Source organism: Centrocercus urophasianus, unplaced genomic scaffold (assembly GCF_019232065.1).
Source record: "Centrocercus urophasianus isolate 14NV4802_14NV808 unplaced genomic scaffold, USGS_Curo_1.0 seq_11, whole genome shotgun sequence".
Taxonomy (NCBI): Eukaryota; Metazoa; Chordata; class Aves; order Galliformes; family Phasianidae; genus Centrocercus; species Centrocercus urophasianus.
The window spans coordinates 43,480,532-43,499,870 of record NW_024884253.1 but is presented as its reverse complement, the minus strand read 5'-3'; the positions used below and the strand labels follow the sequence as shown (position 1 = coordinate 43,499,870).

The window sequence follows — 19,339 nt, the reverse complement described above, 5'->3', positions numbered from 1 at the left end:
AAAAGATTTAGAACTGAACCAACAAATTTATGTTTAAATAAAAATTTCCATTGAGATTAAAAAAAAAAAAAAAATCTCTGAAGTGTTTTAGTCATTTTACTGTTGTTAGAAATGGCAAATTATGGTTATATATTTTAGGTGTTTGCAAGAAATTATTCTGAATGCTTCGAGTTCCCTGCAATTCTCAAGACAGCCAGCAACTAGTATTCTACAAGAGCTTTGCATGGGTATAAGTTGTGTTGTGCAAGAATTTTTGATCCCGTTGCGGGTGGGGGAGGAAAGGGAATGTATGTGCGTATGTGTGTGAAGGTATATAGATACCTCCTTCGTAGTAATGTTGTGAGGAATCCTCATAAGGCCTATCGTAGCCTTGTTCAGGATACGACGGTTGCTGATAACCGTAATCATTATGACCTACATCAATTCGACAAGAGACAGGAAGAAACGTTAATGGCCTCTGAGTGAAAACCCTAAGAATATTTCATTTCTCAGAAAAATGAAAAAAATTTCAACTGGATATACATGAAAAATATTTTTCAATTGTATTAGCTAAAGTTTTATTAAGATGATTTTCTTTCATATTGAATTAACATGTGACAGGAAAAAAAAGCTTAAAGCAGTAGTTTTAGCAACATCACAGCAAAGGATGATCTTAACCTTCTGCTAATTCTTGTTGGGGAAAAAAAAAGTACTTTATCTTTCACTCAAAAAGGGGAAAAAAAAAGCATTTAGGCCTTTCACATGTAAATAATCTGAATTAAATTAGAATGAACAAAGAAAGCAATTATCATACTTTGTCTAACACCTGTTCTGCTGATCTCCAATTCGAAAGCATATGCTAAAAGCAGTGTGAAATAAAACAAATAAAGCTCAATGAAGTTATGAATTACAGTCTACATTAAACTTTGCTTTGAAGTGACAGAAAAATAACATTCTCAAGGTCGACGTTTCCCTACAAACAGAATTTCTACAAGCCTTAGTGAACCTTTCCTCTTCCTCCAGTCCTGAGCAGAATCATTACAAATGTACTTTTCAATCAGAGACAGTAGGTATCTCCAATCGTGAAACCAATACATGCAGTCAGCATCCCACTTGTTTGCTGCTGTAGGAGTAAGTACATCTTACAGATGAAAAAAACATACTGCGTTGCTACTCTGGTCAAGAAATGAAGCTGAAATTTTGTTTAAACTCTGAATAAAATTAGATCAGGTAGCTAGTATAGGAGAAAACAGTATAGTGGTCTTTGTAATTAATTCTGGAAGTGTACAATACTTCATAGATGTAATCTAATAAAATACACAATCATTAAGTTTTATAAATCACAAGTTTTATAATACAATCTATTTCAATAGAAGTGTGATAAAGAGGTAGCGATAAAGAATGAATCTTTAGAAGGAATAATTCTCAGTGATTTCCTCTGTGCTGCCACAGATCTGTCAGTGGTAATTTCCAATTGCCTTCACTATAGTAAATATACTGTAATCATTTAAAGTTCACGTTTATAACATGCAAGTTCAAAAATGAAAGCTTAATAATTATGAATTATGCACACTGTAAGAAAACTTTACACATATATCTCCAAAAAAACCACATGTAAACTTATATAAGCATGGCTTGTTGTATCTCAAAATTAATTTAACAGAAATGAAAATTCGGATAACTAACTTGTGCCCTTTTATTTGCAATGAGCAATGGCTTTAACAATTACACTGCTTAGCTTTGTGTATGTTTTTTTTTAAAAGACATTAACATCTACCACATTCCTTGAACTTCTTACAAAAGCATTATGTACCACACACAATTCTCACAGTAGTCATGACTCAACATTTTTGTTCTCCCAGTCTCTGCCAGTCTAAGAACAGGTCAATTGTAACTTTTCTAACTTATAACACAATACAATAGCCTTCAGCATTCTAAATTCCATGAGGTAGGAGGACAGATTCATGCAATTCAAAGTTTTGGTCTTGCCTTGAAAGCTCTGGGGGGGGGGGGCTTTTAAGGAAGAATCACAATTACAAAAACCTCAAGGCAGGTACGATTCCATTCCTTTGTGAAAATTACATTGAAGGCCAAGACAAATAAAAAAAAAAGGAAATGGGACATGAAAAACAAACACTAAATTAAAAAATAGAATATTTTTAGAAAAAAAAAACCACATTTCTTAAGCAGCAAGTTCTTCCATTTGAGTAGAATCTTTATTAAAAGGATATCACCCCCTCTTTTATTTGTAATGAAGTTATGTCTTAATTCATCTCAATTATACTAGACATACTAAAGAGCCCTCCTTTTAGATACACCAATTACAGATTTTTTACTCTGAAATACTAAACTGTTGTTATAGTTTCAAATGGGAGTATTACAAATTACATACTCTAAACTTTAAAATTGACTACTCATAGTAACTTAAACTGTATAAACGATTCTGAATTTGGAAGCTTTTGTAAATGTGAGGTACGACATTCCATTACTACTTATGCCCCACTCCCTAATTGTGGGCATATCTGCATTAATATTGGGCAGGTATAGAAAATGGGAAAGTCAACATTTATGAGAGATTACCATCAGGGTAATATTGCTGGTTCATGCCTTCTGGAGGACCTTGTCCACCATGACTGTATTGGTCCCCATAATAGTCTTCCTGGCCTGAGTACTGCTGTGGTGGGCCTGAAAAACCACAACCAGTCAATACGTAAATAACTTGTTTTCTCTATTATAAAGCCTACTATTTTCTGATTTTACTATGAGAAATATTTCTCAAATGTACTCCCCACCCATATCGTTGCATTTCAGACAACATATGTAATCTCTGTGACTTAAAAAAAAACAAAAAACAAAAAACACATCTGTATATAATTTTACACACACAAGCATACAGTCGTTTGGCTGCATCAGATTGAGCACACATATACCAAGCTTCAGTTCTGAGATCATTTTAGGAACACATGTATAATAGCACCAAGCATTAAAAATAACGATACTCTTTTTCTAAAAGGACTGGGGAGAAAGAAAAAAAAAAAGGAAAAAAAGGAAAAAAAGGAAAAAAAGTAGAAAAAGAAAAAAGCAAGGCTGCAGAACACTGTTCCTTTTTTGTAACCGAGCAAATTCAGAAACAGGTAGGTACTTGGCTCTTTTTCTCCTATCATCTTAATATTGAAACAGTATCTGAATCAGCATGAGATGCATATGTTTAGATACTTTCTGTCAGAAAGAAAACAAAAGAAACACTTGTATTCAAGTTAAGTTGTGATACCAGTAACCTGTTGCTACAAGAAACAAAAAAAAAAGAGTCTGCAAAGTCTGTAACTGGAACACCCAACGATTTCACTGAGATTTGGTGTAAGCAAGAAAGTGATCTAAAATAATTTCAAAGATGGATATTTAAAATCGATGTAAGAACACTGAAGTGAAGTCCTACCTTGTTGTGGAGGTCTGTATGGAGGAATCTGTCTCTGACCCATCATGTGATTGCCTTGGTTAACTTGGCCCATCATTCCCATAGGTGGTTGCTGTCCCTGGTAATGCTGGCCACCAGCTTGTGGCATATTGTATTGCTGGGAAGGAGGCTGCTGGTGCATCATTGGACCTATGAAAGAAAAGTAACAAGTATGTCTTCTGTAACTCCACCATAAAAAGCAGATCAGAAGTCTCTATCTTCAGTTCTTTCATGCAGATTGGTTGTTTCTGCACCTATGCAAATGTACACAATGAATTCAGCAACTAAGTCATGAAAGAGGACTCACACTATGTAGGACTGCTTTCTAGATGTCTTTTTTGAACTACAGACACAGTTTTGCTCATAGACAAATAACTGAAATGTTCTTCACTTTTCTATGTTTGTTTAAAAAAGAATCTGCAAAGAAAATGTAGATTACCACCTGATGGTGAAACCTCAACAAGTTGTGGAAACATTATTTAACATTATGAACTCCTTGGGGCATAGTTTTAATACATGTTTAGTTGTTGTTATAGCCCATTAACAAATCACCTACCTGTTATCACAAAATAAACAATTTTATTAAGCCTGTAAAGACAAACGACTTGCATGACTAAGTCAGACAATATGCAAAAAGACCCACAGGAACATGTGCTCTGACCACCACACAATAGTCCCACATAGCCTAGTATGAAAATCTTTCAGTACCAAGCTTCTGAAAATTTCTATGCCCACAGAAAAAGAACAGAGATCAAGTACTGCCTATGTTTTATCAACCAAGAAAAACTGGTTAAGGCTGAACTTGTAGTCATGTTAACGAGTAATGAAAACAGACAGTTAAAGAGTGACCCACTGACACAATATAGCAAATGAAAATGATGACCAAGCCATTTCATATGAATGTAGGTTACACTGATAAAACTTCTAACAAAGAATAGCTTCTTCACTTCCTCAGAAGAGTTATTTCAGTATTAAAATATGAGAAGAGTTGTGACAAGGAGCTAAAAATTTTCAAACAATCTACTTTTATAATACATCAACTGAAAAAAAGCACATTGTACACTGTAATTACACACAAAGAAGAGAAAGTAATTGGTCTCACTGAAAAAAAAAAAAAAAAAAAATCAAATCAAAATATCAGACCAGAACAACCACACTTTGTCTCCATTCCAAGAGAAAAAGGCTGCCATCTACTTGTACTGTATGCTAGTTTCTGCCATTGCATTTCTTTTTTATTATTTCTGTTATGAACACAGTGCTAGAGCACTAGTAAGTCCTATGTTAGACCTAAGTGCTACAGAACTAGCTAGGTACAGTCAGTACCAACAATGGGTTTACAGATGGAATAGAATACAAAGTCACTTGCGTCCTCTCCATGTGGGGTTACAAGAGAAAGTTAAGCCAAATTAATGGTCTGAATTCAAAGTGTGTTAGTTAAAGCCATTGAACCCCTGTGTGGAATCTCTCAGTGAGAAGTGAAGTGGCCTTAGTTCTGTTAAGCTTAATTTTCCTCTGAAGATAAATACTGGCCACTCTTAAAATGATCTTGTTCTGCTTGTACTCTTCAGGGTGACAGTTTCCATGTTCTTATATTAAAGTTTAAAAAAAAAAAAAGGTTTATATTTGGGTACTATAATTATGTTTTACTTAAAAATAAGTTTCATTTTGATTTTCTGAATAAGGAGGTAATTTAGATCATTTCGTTTCACTGCTTTTCCGCTTAGAGATACTGAGAAAGATGAGGCAGCCTTCAAAAAAATAAAAAGTTCTTGCCATAATATTCCTAGATCAAGAAAGCTTGTTAATTAACAATATTAATATTAGTCACAATACAATGTGATAAAATGTGTTGGGTCCCCATGGTGCAATGTAGAGGTTTTCTGTTTGCTTTTTAAATTAGAACTTCATTAACGCTTTGTAGAGCCACAATGAGAATTCACTGCCCTGTATCAGACTGTGTGTTGTGTTAATAACTGAGTGCCTGGCTTCCTTCCAGTTTGGTTCACAACTCCCTCTCACTACGAAGATAGCTAGGAGAACAACCACGGTCTCCATCATCTCACACACCGGAAACGTTTTATGTAGAAGTTTTGAGGGGCGGGGGGATTTTGAATTTGCTTTTTCTTTCGGAAAGACCTAAAATGAAGCTATATTTATTCATCATACAATGTTTATATGGCACAATTGTAACTAAGAGAACCCCTTCACAAAGCTTAAGTCAAAAGCCTAAGATCATCAGTTCACGATCTAAACATAACTATCATGACTATTAACTTCAGGGAGACAAAATATCTTATTTGCACAGAGCCCAAAGAGAGTGCAAGAAAATACTGTATAGAGCTTCCACTGTGAATATGCAAGAACAGGGACTGACTATGGACTTTCCAAGAAACTAACTTGGCAGTAAAACCTCAAAAAACTACAATGTTTCTGTATATTAAGGACATCGCCTTCACATGCTAATACACTGGAAACTTTCTTGGGAAAAAAAAAGCCTGAATAAAAAGATAAAAGGAAATAATAATATTGTAGGGTCTGTGAAGAATGTGGCTAATTTGAAAAACGCCAAATACAGATCTATATCACGCGTATAGAGTGAGTGAATGTATAAGGGAAGTCAGACAAAAGGTGGAAACCCAACTATTCCTTGTAAAATTTGATTTAAAAATTTAATCAAAAATAGTTTATGTTATCACGCTGGCCTAGCGCTTGGCAACCCTGAATGCAGCAAGGGGGTTGAAACTGGATGATCACTGTGGTCCTTTTCAATTCAGGCCATTCTATGATTCTGCGATTCTAAGATGCTGCTCAGCTCAAATAGCCTTCTGCACCTACCCATAAAAAACCCGTTCCTGTTCCAGACACTGTTTCATAAGAAGGACTGATATACAACAAAGAGAAGGTATGACCATTTAAGTAAAAATAGGTTGGTTCCAGATCTTTTTAAAAATCATGCTAATCTTGGGGCAATTTCCTGACAAGAAACTACCTAAGGAATCCAACAACGTAGCTGTTGGACGCACAAAGCAAATAGAGAGAAAAAGCAAAGTGGGCTCTAGATAAACCTAATAAATTTAGGAAATGCACTGAGGATGAATGAGCTGCTCAAAAGTTTAGCAGTTTAAAATGTCTACTTAGCCTTGTCTTCTGCTGAAACACGACAACTGATGGCAAATGCTACAAGGGGGCAAGAATAACTGCTAGCATAGTTGAAACTTCTGGAGGAGAAGCAGAAAAATGAGAATCTACACTCCAATGACTCTGTGTTCCAATTCAACAGCTAAAGGCTGGCTATAACAGAAAAGTAAAACAAGCTGTTGTTTCTCTAGTCTTCAAAACTAAACACTTTTGTTGCCAAAAGTGTCTCTTCTTATGGCATCAATAAAGCTACTGGATACTCTCATCCAGAGTATTAACAAAAAACACTATGCCAGGAGCTAAATCTCACCTTGGAGTCCACTGCTGGACAAACAAAACGTAAACCTAGCAATGCAGCAGCACTCAGCAAAATTTTGTTTGTTGTCACTGTTTTCCTTTAGGATTAAAAAAAAAATACAGTAATTACTTGCTTTAAAACATATATGTTGATAATTCTTGCAAAAGTGAGGTGAGGAAATCTAGCAAAGGGCAAATTTAACTTTAATTTTTCTCAAGATTATTGACAGTCTAGTTTTTCTATGCCATAGGATAGTTTTTGCTACTCCTAATAACAAGCTGTAATAAAGGCAATGGAAACTTCTCCATACTTGCTTTCTCCATGAAATTTTTCCTAAACTGAACCATTATTTCAGATGTCATTTAAGGCAAATAAAAAAGACAAAAATGTAAAAAAAAAAAAATAAAAAAAAAAATCCACTAGTTACCACTGTTGCCTTTCATGTCTCTTAAGGAACAAACATGATAGAACTGTGACATTTGTTTGTCTTCTTTTATTTTTCATTCATCATTTTATTTTTCATTCATCATCACCTTTCTATGATAGGAGAACTGCAGTGTCATCCACAGCTAGACAAGCTACAAAGCCAGCTATAGCACACCAGCACTTCAGAATTTAGAAGCAATTTTCTTTTTCCTGAATACCTTACATGTCCAAAACTTTATGACTGTCCTGCTTACTTGATGGCACCTGTAAAGCTACTGTAAAGCAGTTCAGGTACTGAAACAAACAGACTTTTCTTCCATGGGAATGAACAGACAGCAAGAAATTCATAAAAGATCCTCAACCTCACAAAAGATTTTATCCTGATCTGTCATACCCTGAATATGTTTCTATTTCAGATAATACTGATGTTCCCATCCTTCTGTTCCTTTCACTCTATGGTCAATGAAAGGAGACACAGGATTCCACACCAGCCTAGTCAGCTGTCTCTGTGATCCGTTCATATTTGTTTGTAATACAAAGAGCTCTGAAACTTCATAGAATTTTCCTAAAGTCACATCAATGAAATTGTCATTAAAAATGTCGCAGCATCAGACTACACAACTGGTCTTCTGCAAGTAACTGAGTCAACACAACATTCTCACGTAGGGTTCAGCTGTTAAAAGGAAACCAGTCTTGCTCCCTCACCCCAAGCAATGTATAATGCTCATTAAATAATACCTGAAGGAGTCTGGCACTTGCTTCAAGCTCTTCTTGCATGGGAACAGGATATAGCAAGATGATAAGAGAAACAACAATAAGAAACAACAATTCTGAGATTGTCAAACTATTACTTCGTTGGTCCTTACTCTTAAAGCATTTGAGATATGAATCTATGACTGTGAAAGATCTTTTCAATATAAATAAAAGGAATTTCCATATTACAGAATCACATAGAATCACAGAATGGCCAGGGTTGGAAGGGACCTCAAGGATCATCAAGCTCCAACCCCCCTGCCACATGCAAGGCCACCAACCTCCACATTTAGTACTAGACCAGGCTGTCCAAGGCCCCATCCAACCTGGCCTCGAACACCTCCAGGGACAGGGCATCCACAGCCTCTCTGGGCAGCCTGTTCCAGCACCTCACCACTCTCTCTGTAAAGAATTTCCCCCTGACATCCTACCTAAATCTTCTCTCCCTCAACTTAAAACCATTTCCCCTTGTCGTGCTGTTATCTACCCTTTTAAAGAGTTGATTCCCCTCCTGTTTGTAGGCTCCCTTTAGGTATTGAAAAGCTGCAGTGAGGTCACCCCGCAGCCTTCTTTTCTGCTGAACAAGCCCAGCTCCCTCAGCCTGTCTTTGTAGGGAGGTGCTCCAGCCCCCTGATCATCTTTGCAGTTCTCCTCTGGACCCCTTCCAACAGCTCCCTGTTTTTCTTGTACTGGGGGCTCCAGACCTGGACACAGTACTCCAGATGGGGCCTCACAAGAGCAGAGTAGAGGGGGATAATCACCTCCCTGTTCCTGCTGGCCACCCCTCTTCCTCCCTTGTGAAAAGTCAAAAATTGACAAGAGTTAAAGAATTGCATTCAACATAAGTAGCTTCCCATACAGAAGCAAAAATGCATTTACAAAAAAGAAGCTTCCCCCTAGTCAATCAGCTCTTGTTGCTTCTTGTCCTTTCTGAAAGGGTAGCCAATATTTAATGTGGATGTCCCAGGCTGCTACAGCAGCTTTCTCAATAAGTCACCCACAGAATATTCTGTTTCTTAAGTGCAAAATGACTAAAACTCTATTGTAAGTAGACTGACCACATATGTGAAAACTTTTTCTCATTTAACACATTTCTATGGCTAGCACATCATAAAGCTAGTGAAAATCAATAAAGAGTAGACCAAAAGAAAATCCCACAATGGCTTCTGTACTAAGTATTCAATTCCTTAATTAGCACTTCTTTATGTTTTTTCCTACTAACCGCGTATTTCTCAAAATGTGTACATGCAGTAAGATGTTTTGCTAAAGGCTACACAAAAAACATTATGTTAAGAACACTGAAAAGTTAGATCAAACCTTTTCATGCATTATAGTGTCATCTTCTATTATATGATAGCAGGCTTTTTTTCTACAAGTCCTGTCCTCATTCAGTAACAGATATTATTCACTGAAAAGCTATTCAATATTTTGTTTCCTCCTAATTGCTCAGCGTGAGATGCCATGCCAATTCAAACTCTGAAGACAGAGTAACTAATTTACTCATGGGCTTTCTTATAGTATTAATAACTAAAATGCCTAAATCTTCATAATGAAAATACTTTCACGACACTCCTGTGAAATCAGATGCTATTATAATCTCACCATTCAACTCAGTCCTTTAACAGATCAGGAATCCATACAGGGAAAAACTATGGTCAAAAATATCTACTAATTTCTAATAGCCAACTTGACATGCTAAGATTTTATCTTCTGGAATATTTAGCATTATATTGAGTTAGCGTTGTTATTAACTGACAGAACTAGTAGAATGTCTTATTTGCAACAGAAAAGAAGCAAAATGTGATTATGAGTTCACAAATGCTTCTTAGCAGCAATACCAAAGTTCAGAAAATTTTGCCTCATTTCTGCTTCTGAACGGCAGCATGCAGTCCTAATGAAGAAATCAGGAAGTCTCAATCCACTTACTAACTTGCAGGGGAACTGTTAGGTTGCAGCTTTAACTGGTGATTGAGCACCCAGGCACAGGGAGCACACTGCTGGCACTTGTGCTCCGCATGTGACCAGAAGGGATGGACCCAGAGTGGAGCCAGGCTGCGCTCATGTAAGAGCCAGCCACTGAAGGGAAAGCAGCTCTTGTACCTGGGATACTTCCTAAGAAAGAGTTGTGCACTAGAGAGATCCTTCACTAGTTGCGTGAGTTTAACTCTTCTTTCTGCATACTGACATGCACGTGCTGTAACACACATAAAACAATACATGACTGCTGCCTACCTGCAGATATTGTGCCTGGTATCACCAAGAACCTACCAGAAGCACTTTTGATTCTTTGTGAGCAGAATGCACCTTTTGCTTTAATCGCATCCCAATGCATTTCCTAACTGCTCATTCACTTAAATCAGAAGCCTGCAGTGACTGCATTTGGCTGAGTCCCTGTGCTTAGCCAGACTGGACCTTGGCCACCTACTTTTTTTATTACTATCTCACCACTTATAACAGACTTGACTGCCATTTTTTTCCTCCTGTCTAGGAGCCATAAGAGAGGGAAAATACAAAAAATGCTTCCACTAATTTGCCACAAAATCTCAGAACAAATACAACAATTAAGAGAAGAAGATAGAGAAAAGGGTTAAGTAAACTTGTCTAGGAATATTCCTGTATCAAAAAACTTAACTACCAGTACATTACAAGCATCCACAACTTCAGACAGAAGAGCATTTTCTCACTGTTATTTGAAAATTGACTGATTTAGAACAGTATTTTCATTGAAACAGCAAAACAAACTTCCTGTTAAATTATCCTCCATTACTAATGAACCAGTTTCAAAGCCTTGCCCCAAAGCAAGGGGGCTGGACAAGCTGATCATTAAAGGTCTCTTCCAACACAAACCATTTCATGGTTTACACAAGAAATGCTCTACTTATTAATGTTTTTTGTTTAACATTAATATTTTAAAGAATGAGTTTTTCACCCCACTCTCCTAAATGACTCTCCATTTCTGTTGAGCTTCCACAAAAATTACAGCCTTAACTAAGATGTAAAACCATGAGCCTAAACAGACAGAAGGAACTCTTGTGACGTTATGCACAGGCAACAGTATTAGCTCATGTTCTAACAAGATGTTTTGCTCTTCTTCTTGAACCTATAATTTGGTTAGACGCTGCTTTATTCCCAAAAGCCACTTCAGTGTTATTATTCGTTCAGAACAGAAATCTTTTAAGTATTTTTCTGCTTAACTTCTAATGAGCAACTTCCATGTTTGACAGAGTACTGAAAATACAACAGAGGAATATTACGAGGAAGAGTAAAGAGCACAGTTTTGAGAAGGAATAATCACTAGTCCTAAACTGTAAGACAGTCACACAAAGTAAGTTTTTTTTCTGTGGAGCAACTTAGTTGATGGCTCCTTCACAAAAACAGCTGCATATTTATTGCTAACTCTCTGCAACTAAGAAATTTCAACAGAATATGCAGGTCTTTTATAAAGCATCCTACAATGGTTACAAAACGACTCCATTGTGTATTGCATAGAATACACAGGTAACTTGAGAGTTGAGAATAAAAAATATTCACACTCATAATGGTTTCCTCTGCTACGTACCTACCTTTTTTGGTTTACTATTAAAATTTAAGAAAAATGCCAGTAAGAATGTGGGCAACAGAAGATTTATCAGACTTCCCACTTTCACTACTGGTAAGAAAGCTGCAGAAATAGCTGGTTTAGCTTGACTCATTTTTGGTTTCATATCATCTTCATCTTTCCTCTGTTTTGAACCTCTCAGTGACGTAATGACCAAACAGATCAGTGCAAATTGCTCTATTTGTACACCTCAGAAAGAAATGGCATCTATCTAACAAAGTGGAGCCTATATCTCCACTATATCTCCAATAAAACCATATTGTGAGAAGAACCTGTATCACTGCAGTACTTTTTTTTTCCTCCAAATGACTAGAAAGAGAATCCTAAAAATAGGAAAAAATGTTCTACAGCATGAGGAGACAAAAAAACCCAAATCATACACTTCAGCTAATAAGTCTGTGTAAACTCATACAGATTAAAAAGGGAAAACAACACACAAAACCCAAACCCAACTTGCTGTAAGCAGAAGTCTTGTTTCTGCAAGATGTCTTCTATTGGGTTGTATGTCTAGATTCAGTGTAGAAACAAACGAACAGCTAAGCAGAAAATACCTCTTTTTTGCTGACTTGAAGACATTCATATAAATAAGTAGTATATATACATTTTAATAATTTGGTCTGCTGTGACTCTAATACAATATTTTAATTCTGTGATGTCTTTGCACTTCACCAAGGAGCATACCGTCAACAGTTTCTGCTATGTAAATATCCTAGATACAAAATTAGTTTTGAATTTTACTATATACACAAGGACATCTTCTGAAAACAGAACCAGGAACAATCCTCTACACTCTACTGAATTTTATTTCTTACAACTAACAGATATTCTGAGCCAAAACAGCATGCAGGAAAGAACAAAGATTAATTAGGTACAAAAATGTGAAGACTTGAATTTTTCACTTCGCCCAAGAGACTGAAGAGCACAGATATATTTTTATCAACTCAAACAATAACAACAGTTGGAAGTGTAAAGTCTGGGAAAGTTAAACCGTAGTTCAAATTTACAAGCTGTGAAAACAGATTTAAGCCCATCTCACAAAACACCAGAAAACAGTGTCTGCAAATATAAAAATTCATCGGCACATTGGAGAATAGAAATGTATAGTCCTAAAAGATGGGTCATGCATTTAGGGAAGGAAATCTACAAGAGAAGTTCTGTTAAGAAAAGTCTGAGTGAGAAGTTACTTTTTGGTAGAAGCAAACAAGCACCTCATTTACCTTGGTTTGGTTGCATGTTCATGTTTGGTCTGGGCCCATAGTTGCCCATCGGCTGTCCCTGGCTCATGGTCATCTGATTCTGCACTGGCATACTCTGTGAGGATGGCACTGAGTGATTATAGCCACCCATCGACCCGTGGCTACTTGAAGGCATGTTCATGGAACTGTTTGTCATATTGAGTTGGTTAGGCCCAGGTCCTTGCATAGGCATATGGTTAGGTCCTTCAAAAAGAAAAGCAGGGGGAGAAAAAGGGTTCTATATTAAGCACTGTACAACAGACAAATGCAGTCACACCAAATCACAAAACTAAAATAAAGCTATTAAATACAACACGTTTAAGAATGTTTATCCTCTTGCACTTTCAAGACACCTTGCTGAAATAAACAAGCAAGCTTATCTTATCAAGGAAAGTGAAAAGAGTAATAAAGGTTTACTGCTCCTGCAAAACAAGACTAAGCAGAGATTGCTGAACTGTACAAAGACAGATCCACCACAAACGCAGGAAAGTCAGTAAATAAAATGATAACCATGACAAAGAACAACAGTCAGCAATACTGTCCATGAATACTGTCCAACTGTGTTACACAGACAACAGAGAGGGAGGAGATCATCGCAAACCATGTGATTATCGCGCTGAAGTAAAGCTAAGGTGAAAAAAAGCTCCAGACTGTGGTAACAAGCAACTATGACAGGACTGCAAGAAGACTTCTTCCTCTGTTATTATTTCCTAAGGAAAGGAAGATGCAGGATTAATGTCAGAAAGTAAGGGCATGGAAATGGTTTTGCTTTTGTTTTTTAAATTTCTTCTTAAAGGAAGAAATTGTCTACAGCAGATACTAGAGAGCTCACCAAGTACACAGTAGAACATGTTTTTGAAAAACAGTAATACAGGAAGTGGAACAGGGAAGACAGAAAGAGAGAAGCTGTTGAGCACATAAACCAGCCCCTTAGGGAAATTATTTTACACTTAATGTCTAGGGCAGCATCAAAACAGAAAAAAGCACTCAAGAAGCAGTGGGCAGAGGCAATATCAGCATGTGTATTTTCTGGGATCAAAACCAGAATTTTGTTAATGTGGAGCTAGAGGAAAAGGACAGAGGTAAAGCTAAGATAATAGTATGGAAAAAACCTTGCAAATGATAAAGAAGAACGTATTTGAGAAATCACTGCCAATACACTCCAGTAGGTTCTCCTGCATATAAGGACACAACAGTTATTTTTTCTTAATGAAATATGAAGAACATGAAAAGAGGAATATGAATGAATGAGACAAGAAGTGCTTACCTGTCATTAAAGTAACTGCTTTAAATACTTTACTAATTAGATCCCGTGTTAAAACTAAAGTTAGTGGAATAAGTATCTTACCTAACTGATATTGAAGTTAACTCTCAAATGCTAACAGATAGCATCTTAGTCCTGAGACTAAGCTGTAAGTGCATTTGAGACTACATTTGTAGGAAGCAAAAAAGAATTTGGAAGAACTTGCTGGAGACATACAAGCACGTATTATTCAGGAAAGATACCTACACTGCCAAGGTAAAGGTCACAGAACCTTACAGCTCGTCTTATCTTTCAACTTTTTACTTATCAAACAAACTGAAGAAATCAGGGAGAAAATTTGACATCAGCAAGAACGTTTTTATCACCTCCTTCTAAATCCATGCCCTACCCTTAGTCTGCATCATAAATTCAATGAACAGAATTCTTCACACAAGGTTGTTTTGGTTTCTTTTTTTCCAGATAAAACCTATCATCTGTCACAGGTACAGATGCATCGAATTCCACTACAGGCTGAAAAAGGCTTGTCTTGACTGTCTTCACCAGTAAGAGGATACAGACACTTATCTGTCAAGGGAAGCAATTAAGGGTCTCAACAGTACTTCAGGCTCTTTATTAGCCAGAACACAAATGTAAGAAAAATCACCCTTTGCCCTTCAGGTAATGGGAGAGGTCTGTGGCAGAACTTTTCAGCAGTTCATGCACTGTTACTAGAGAGCTCTTTTAATCATCCCATCAGTCCTTCCACTCATACTTAGTCCTCTGGAAGCACCTACTTGGATGAGGCCTACCAGAAATCCTTAGCTAGCAATTTTAAAAGCCTAAAATTTATTTCTTCCAGGCAACTTGTGATTTTTGACCCTGGATTCTCATGCCTTGCACTGAACTCCTTCAGGACAGATAATCTCTTCAGTTATTTAAAGTTTTGTACCTGACTTCTATCATAAAGCATCTTATGCAATCTTACATTAAGTGCCCTATAAAGAGAAAGCAAATGTATACATCGAATAAATAATTGCAAATATGTGTCTACAAAATACAGAAAGACTCGCAAACAGACAAACTAGTAAACACTAAAGGAAAAACAACATTCAGATATCCACTTAATGAGATGATTCTCCTTCCCCTTCTCCAGAGTGTAACTATGAAGCAATTTTAGCATGCTTTCCCAATATTCGAGATGCCCTCATCCTAAGCTGTTTATCTTCACATCCTCAGAGACAACCTTAAACACAGATGGGAAAGAAAAGACATTCAAAAAAGGTGTATGTTGGGAAGAAAGGCTAAATTAAAGCTTAGTTGGAAACTGTTTTTAAGCATTTGTCTAGGTGAATACCCAAACAAATCTATTTACCTTTCACATATCTTCATAAGCACTCTTTTCTTATTCTATCTAATTACAAAATATGTGTGTTTAAGGAGTGACTTTCCTCCCCTGTGGCTCTGCAGTGAAGACATTATGCTCACATTGTGACTTAGTAATCCTTCTCCTTGGAAAAGATCATTATAATAACAATAATATGATTACACTAGAGGGTCAAAGAGACTGATTTGTGAGAAGCAATGTTATTCTCCATGGGAGCTGATGGTTCTTAGATGGATAGAAGACTCCTCAACCATAATATCTCTGCCCTATTTAAGGAGCTAGCATATATTGTTCTTTCTACTTCCAAGCACAAACAATGACCAACACACACAATGCAACTGACTTCTCCTCTAGATCTTCTATTATTCACTTCTTTTACAAGATCTTTTGATGCTATTTAGCTACTCTTTTTACAAAAGCTGCCACTATCAGGATCCATTTTATCAAGATTTGAACACAAATTAGAAACCATAGCTATCTCTATATTTTTAGCTGAAGTTTTGCATAGTTATAAGCTGTGTTGATTGTCATGGACCTTATCCTTGTGACCAGTGAGAGGTGAATATACAAAGATCCTTTGATAGCACTTTCCTTTCCTGGAAGAATCAATACCCTGAAGAGCTTTCGTATGAAAAGTTCCTCTGTACAAAAAAATAAAAGGGGTCCTGAACAAAAGCAATCTGGGGAATGTAATTTTAAGTTGAAAGCCAACTCTCACCGAAGAGGCAGTATGGCTTTATGAGTGGAAATTCTGGAAAACAGCCTCTCTATAAAGAAGCATGCTTTTTCCAGGACTCCCTCCTTTCTGATCTGACTGCTGAAGGGAATAGTTAGCCCAAAGCCAGTACTGGCAGACATAATGTGGAATTTTATCATCTTGTTTCACTGCTTTGTTTTTGACTTCTCAAGCACTTTTTATTACAAAACAGGATGGCATAAAAAAGACTTAAAATTTATACCTAGAACAATAATCTGGAGGCTGTTTCTTTACAAATCCCTTACCATTCAACATGTCTTCAATAATAAAGAACACAGAGGATTAGTGGCAACTGGTGACTTTCTGTACGAAAGTGAACTAATTATTTTTTTCCCTTGTATTTACGGAGTGAGTTTTGAACGTGGGTAAAACGAATCTATTTTATTATTATCTAATTATTTACTTGTGATGATTTCACATTATCTTTTTATGGAAGGATTTGCATTCACTCAGCCACAGGCCAATACCTTTCCCCGGTAAGCCTTCTAAAGCCAGCTGTACTGCATGGTTTCAAACAGACTAAATTTAGCCAGTTCTGTTCATCAGAGGAATGCTGTGTGTCAGCTACATCAAAGCCCAAGGGCAGCCTGATAAACACTGAATACAGGTCACGTAGCTCTGTAGCTAACAAACTCTAAGAGAGCTCGTACTCGGGGGCATTCAAAGCAGTTTTGTCATCAACAATCTAGTATCCCCTGAGCCCCCATGTCGTTCCAGTTGCTAAGCAACGCTGGTGTTAATGTCTTAGAGGAGAAAAACTTACCAGGCATCTGGCCGTTCATCTGGTTCTGCATGTGTGGCGCAGGAGGGCCCCCACCTACCAGTCCATCTGAAGACATGTTGTGCGAGCGCGGGGGTGGAGGGGGGCCGCTCTGACTCATCCCTCCTGGACCCATAGGCATATTCTGTGTGGGTGGCTGGAAGGAGACAGTTTAGTCAAACAAGAGAAGCAGTTAGGCTGACAAATATATTCTATGTACATATGGTACGGTAGTTGCCTATATCGCTAAGCGGCGTATGAAAAAGCACTGAAAAGCGTTCCTTGCTTTTTCCGGTACGTTTAATTCAGTATTAATTTGGGCAAAACCTTTAGCATATCCATCCATTTTACATGAACTATTGCAAGCGGGCAGCACCACGGTACCTTCGAGCATTGCTTTAAAATAAATAAAAACCAAATCAATGCCTCATTAAAAAATTATATCGGAACAGCCTAAGACTGCTAGAATTAGTCCTTCCCACACAAAGCTTTCCCTCGAAGCAGCGTTTGCTCAACAGAAAAATAATTCTCCCATTACAATTCCCTCCTATCAACAATTTGTTGCTGTTAACAGACCTTGCACCAGGACAAAGCAGGTACAACCAGAGATGAAAGCCCCTGAATGCTCATAGACGAGCAGAAATTTGCACCTGGGTGTGGTAAAATGCTTGAGATCTCTTCTCCTCTCTCCCCTGAAGCACTGAAGGCCTAGTTCATAATTTTGTGCCAAACACCCCCTACAGACTGGAAGCACATTAGTGCTGGCCTCCAAAGGTCCAGAGACAGCTGCCTAGAAAGGATGTTTTTGGCAAATTTCCTAATGAAATTGTGAGGAAAATAACTGAATAACCTTGAGAGTTCAAAGAGGGAGAGCAAGAAAAACAACAAATACAAGGGGGAATTTACTATTAGGTTCTACACTCAGCAGTGTAAGGAGGCACAGAAACTGCCAGTAGACAGTTTCGTTTTCCTATTAAAATCTCCTGTGAGACTGCACTATTCTCCTCATGCACCTTAGCCAAATGCTTCCAGGGGAACAAAAATTATCCGAGTCAGTGAAAACACTGGCCCCTGGCTTTTGAGCACCCTGTCTGAAAAGTTTATGCAAAACTCCTTCCCGTAAGACAATGATGGGAGGATTTTCCCCCAATTCACTTCAAAGAAAGGACCAGAGAGAGAAAATAAATCCTTACTTAGTACAGCCCCACTTATCACTAAACCTACTCATAAGGATGTTCATAATGACAAAGAACATTATGTTAAAAAGAGCAACTCTTTACACCTGAGTGTAAAGCAGGACCTGTTTTTTTGCCTTGGAAATGGCAAATCTGCAGTAAGAGCACTAAGCAGGAGGATTCAGATCTCTCTGCTGACAGCAACAGGACTGAGGGAATAGCAAGGAGCTGCATCAGGGAAGGGTCAGGTTGGGGGTTAGGAAAAGGTTCTGCACCTGGAGGATGGTGGGCACGGCCCTAAACTGCTGGAAGTCAAGGAGCATTTGGACAGCACCTTCAGAAATATGATTTGAATTTTGGGTGGTCCTGTGTGGAGTCAGGGGATGCCTCAATGATCCTTGTAGGTCCCTTCCAACGTGAGATTTTGAATGGCTCTAATACACATGCATTACAGAGACATGTAGTCACTTCCTGGAGACAGGAAAGGAGGGAACAGCGCTAATTTATTCCCTCAACATTTCTTCAAATACCTCAAGCAAGTATTATTTTCCCTGCAATATTTTTAAAAATACCTCAGGAAATCAAAGAAAGGCTTTTCTGAAGAGGAGGAAGGAAGAAGATGAAGAAAAATGTAAATAAGTACATAGGTTGCTCTGAAAGTAATGCCTCCTATTTACTTCCATGGAAACTACAATAACTACAAACAGCACAATAACATTCTTGACAGAGCAAATCCTCAGCTACGAAACACTGTTTTTCGACAGTCATCACTAATAGTCCTCCATTTTTGCCAGTGATGAACAGGAGCCTGCATGCCTTGCACGTAAAAATCTACACCGGTGGAGGTGACCCACTGTTTCATAGCTGGTGTTGTTGGTGTATGATGGTGTTGATAGGAAAACGTTGCCCATAGGCCCTGGTGTTATTGTGTTGCAAGAGAAAGTCTGTCTTCTTCTGTGGCCTGACTCCGTAAGTATGAGCCTTCAGCTCAGGTTGGTCAGAGTTGACGGTTTGCTCGGGTTCTAGGAAATATAGAAAGATTGCTCCTTTCCTATCCCAGAAGACAGAGAACATCACTTTACAGACTTATGGCTGCGTCTTCAACATTTTCTTCAGTGGGGAATTCACATCTCATCACT

At 37.6% G+C, this 19,339-nt stretch overlaps 1 protein-coding gene across 3 annotated transcripts in view; it reads right to left on the bottom strand.

Moving 5' to 3' along the window:
- Positions 1-19,339, bottom strand: part of SS18 (SS18 subunit of BAF chromatin remodeling complex) — a 42,167-nt gene that overhangs the window by 7,094 nt on the left and 15,734 nt on the right. Inside the window, exons 4-8 of one of the 3 annotated variants that reach the window (XM_042838726.1) lie at positions 17,029-17,182; positions 12,864-13,085; positions 3,416-3,583; positions 2,560-2,664; positions 322-414 (exon numbers count right to left, since the gene is read on the bottom strand). In XM_042838726.1, the coding sequence (XP_042694660.1) occupies positions 322-414; positions 2,560-2,664; positions 3,416-3,583; positions 12,864-13,085; positions 17,029-17,182 (742 nt within the window). The remainder of the gene's footprint in view (positions 1-321; positions 415-2,559; positions 2,665-3,415; positions 3,584-12,863; positions 13,086-17,028; positions 17,183-19,339) is intronic. The other 2 variants (XM_042838731.1, XM_042838737.1) reach the window with 2 other exon arrangements.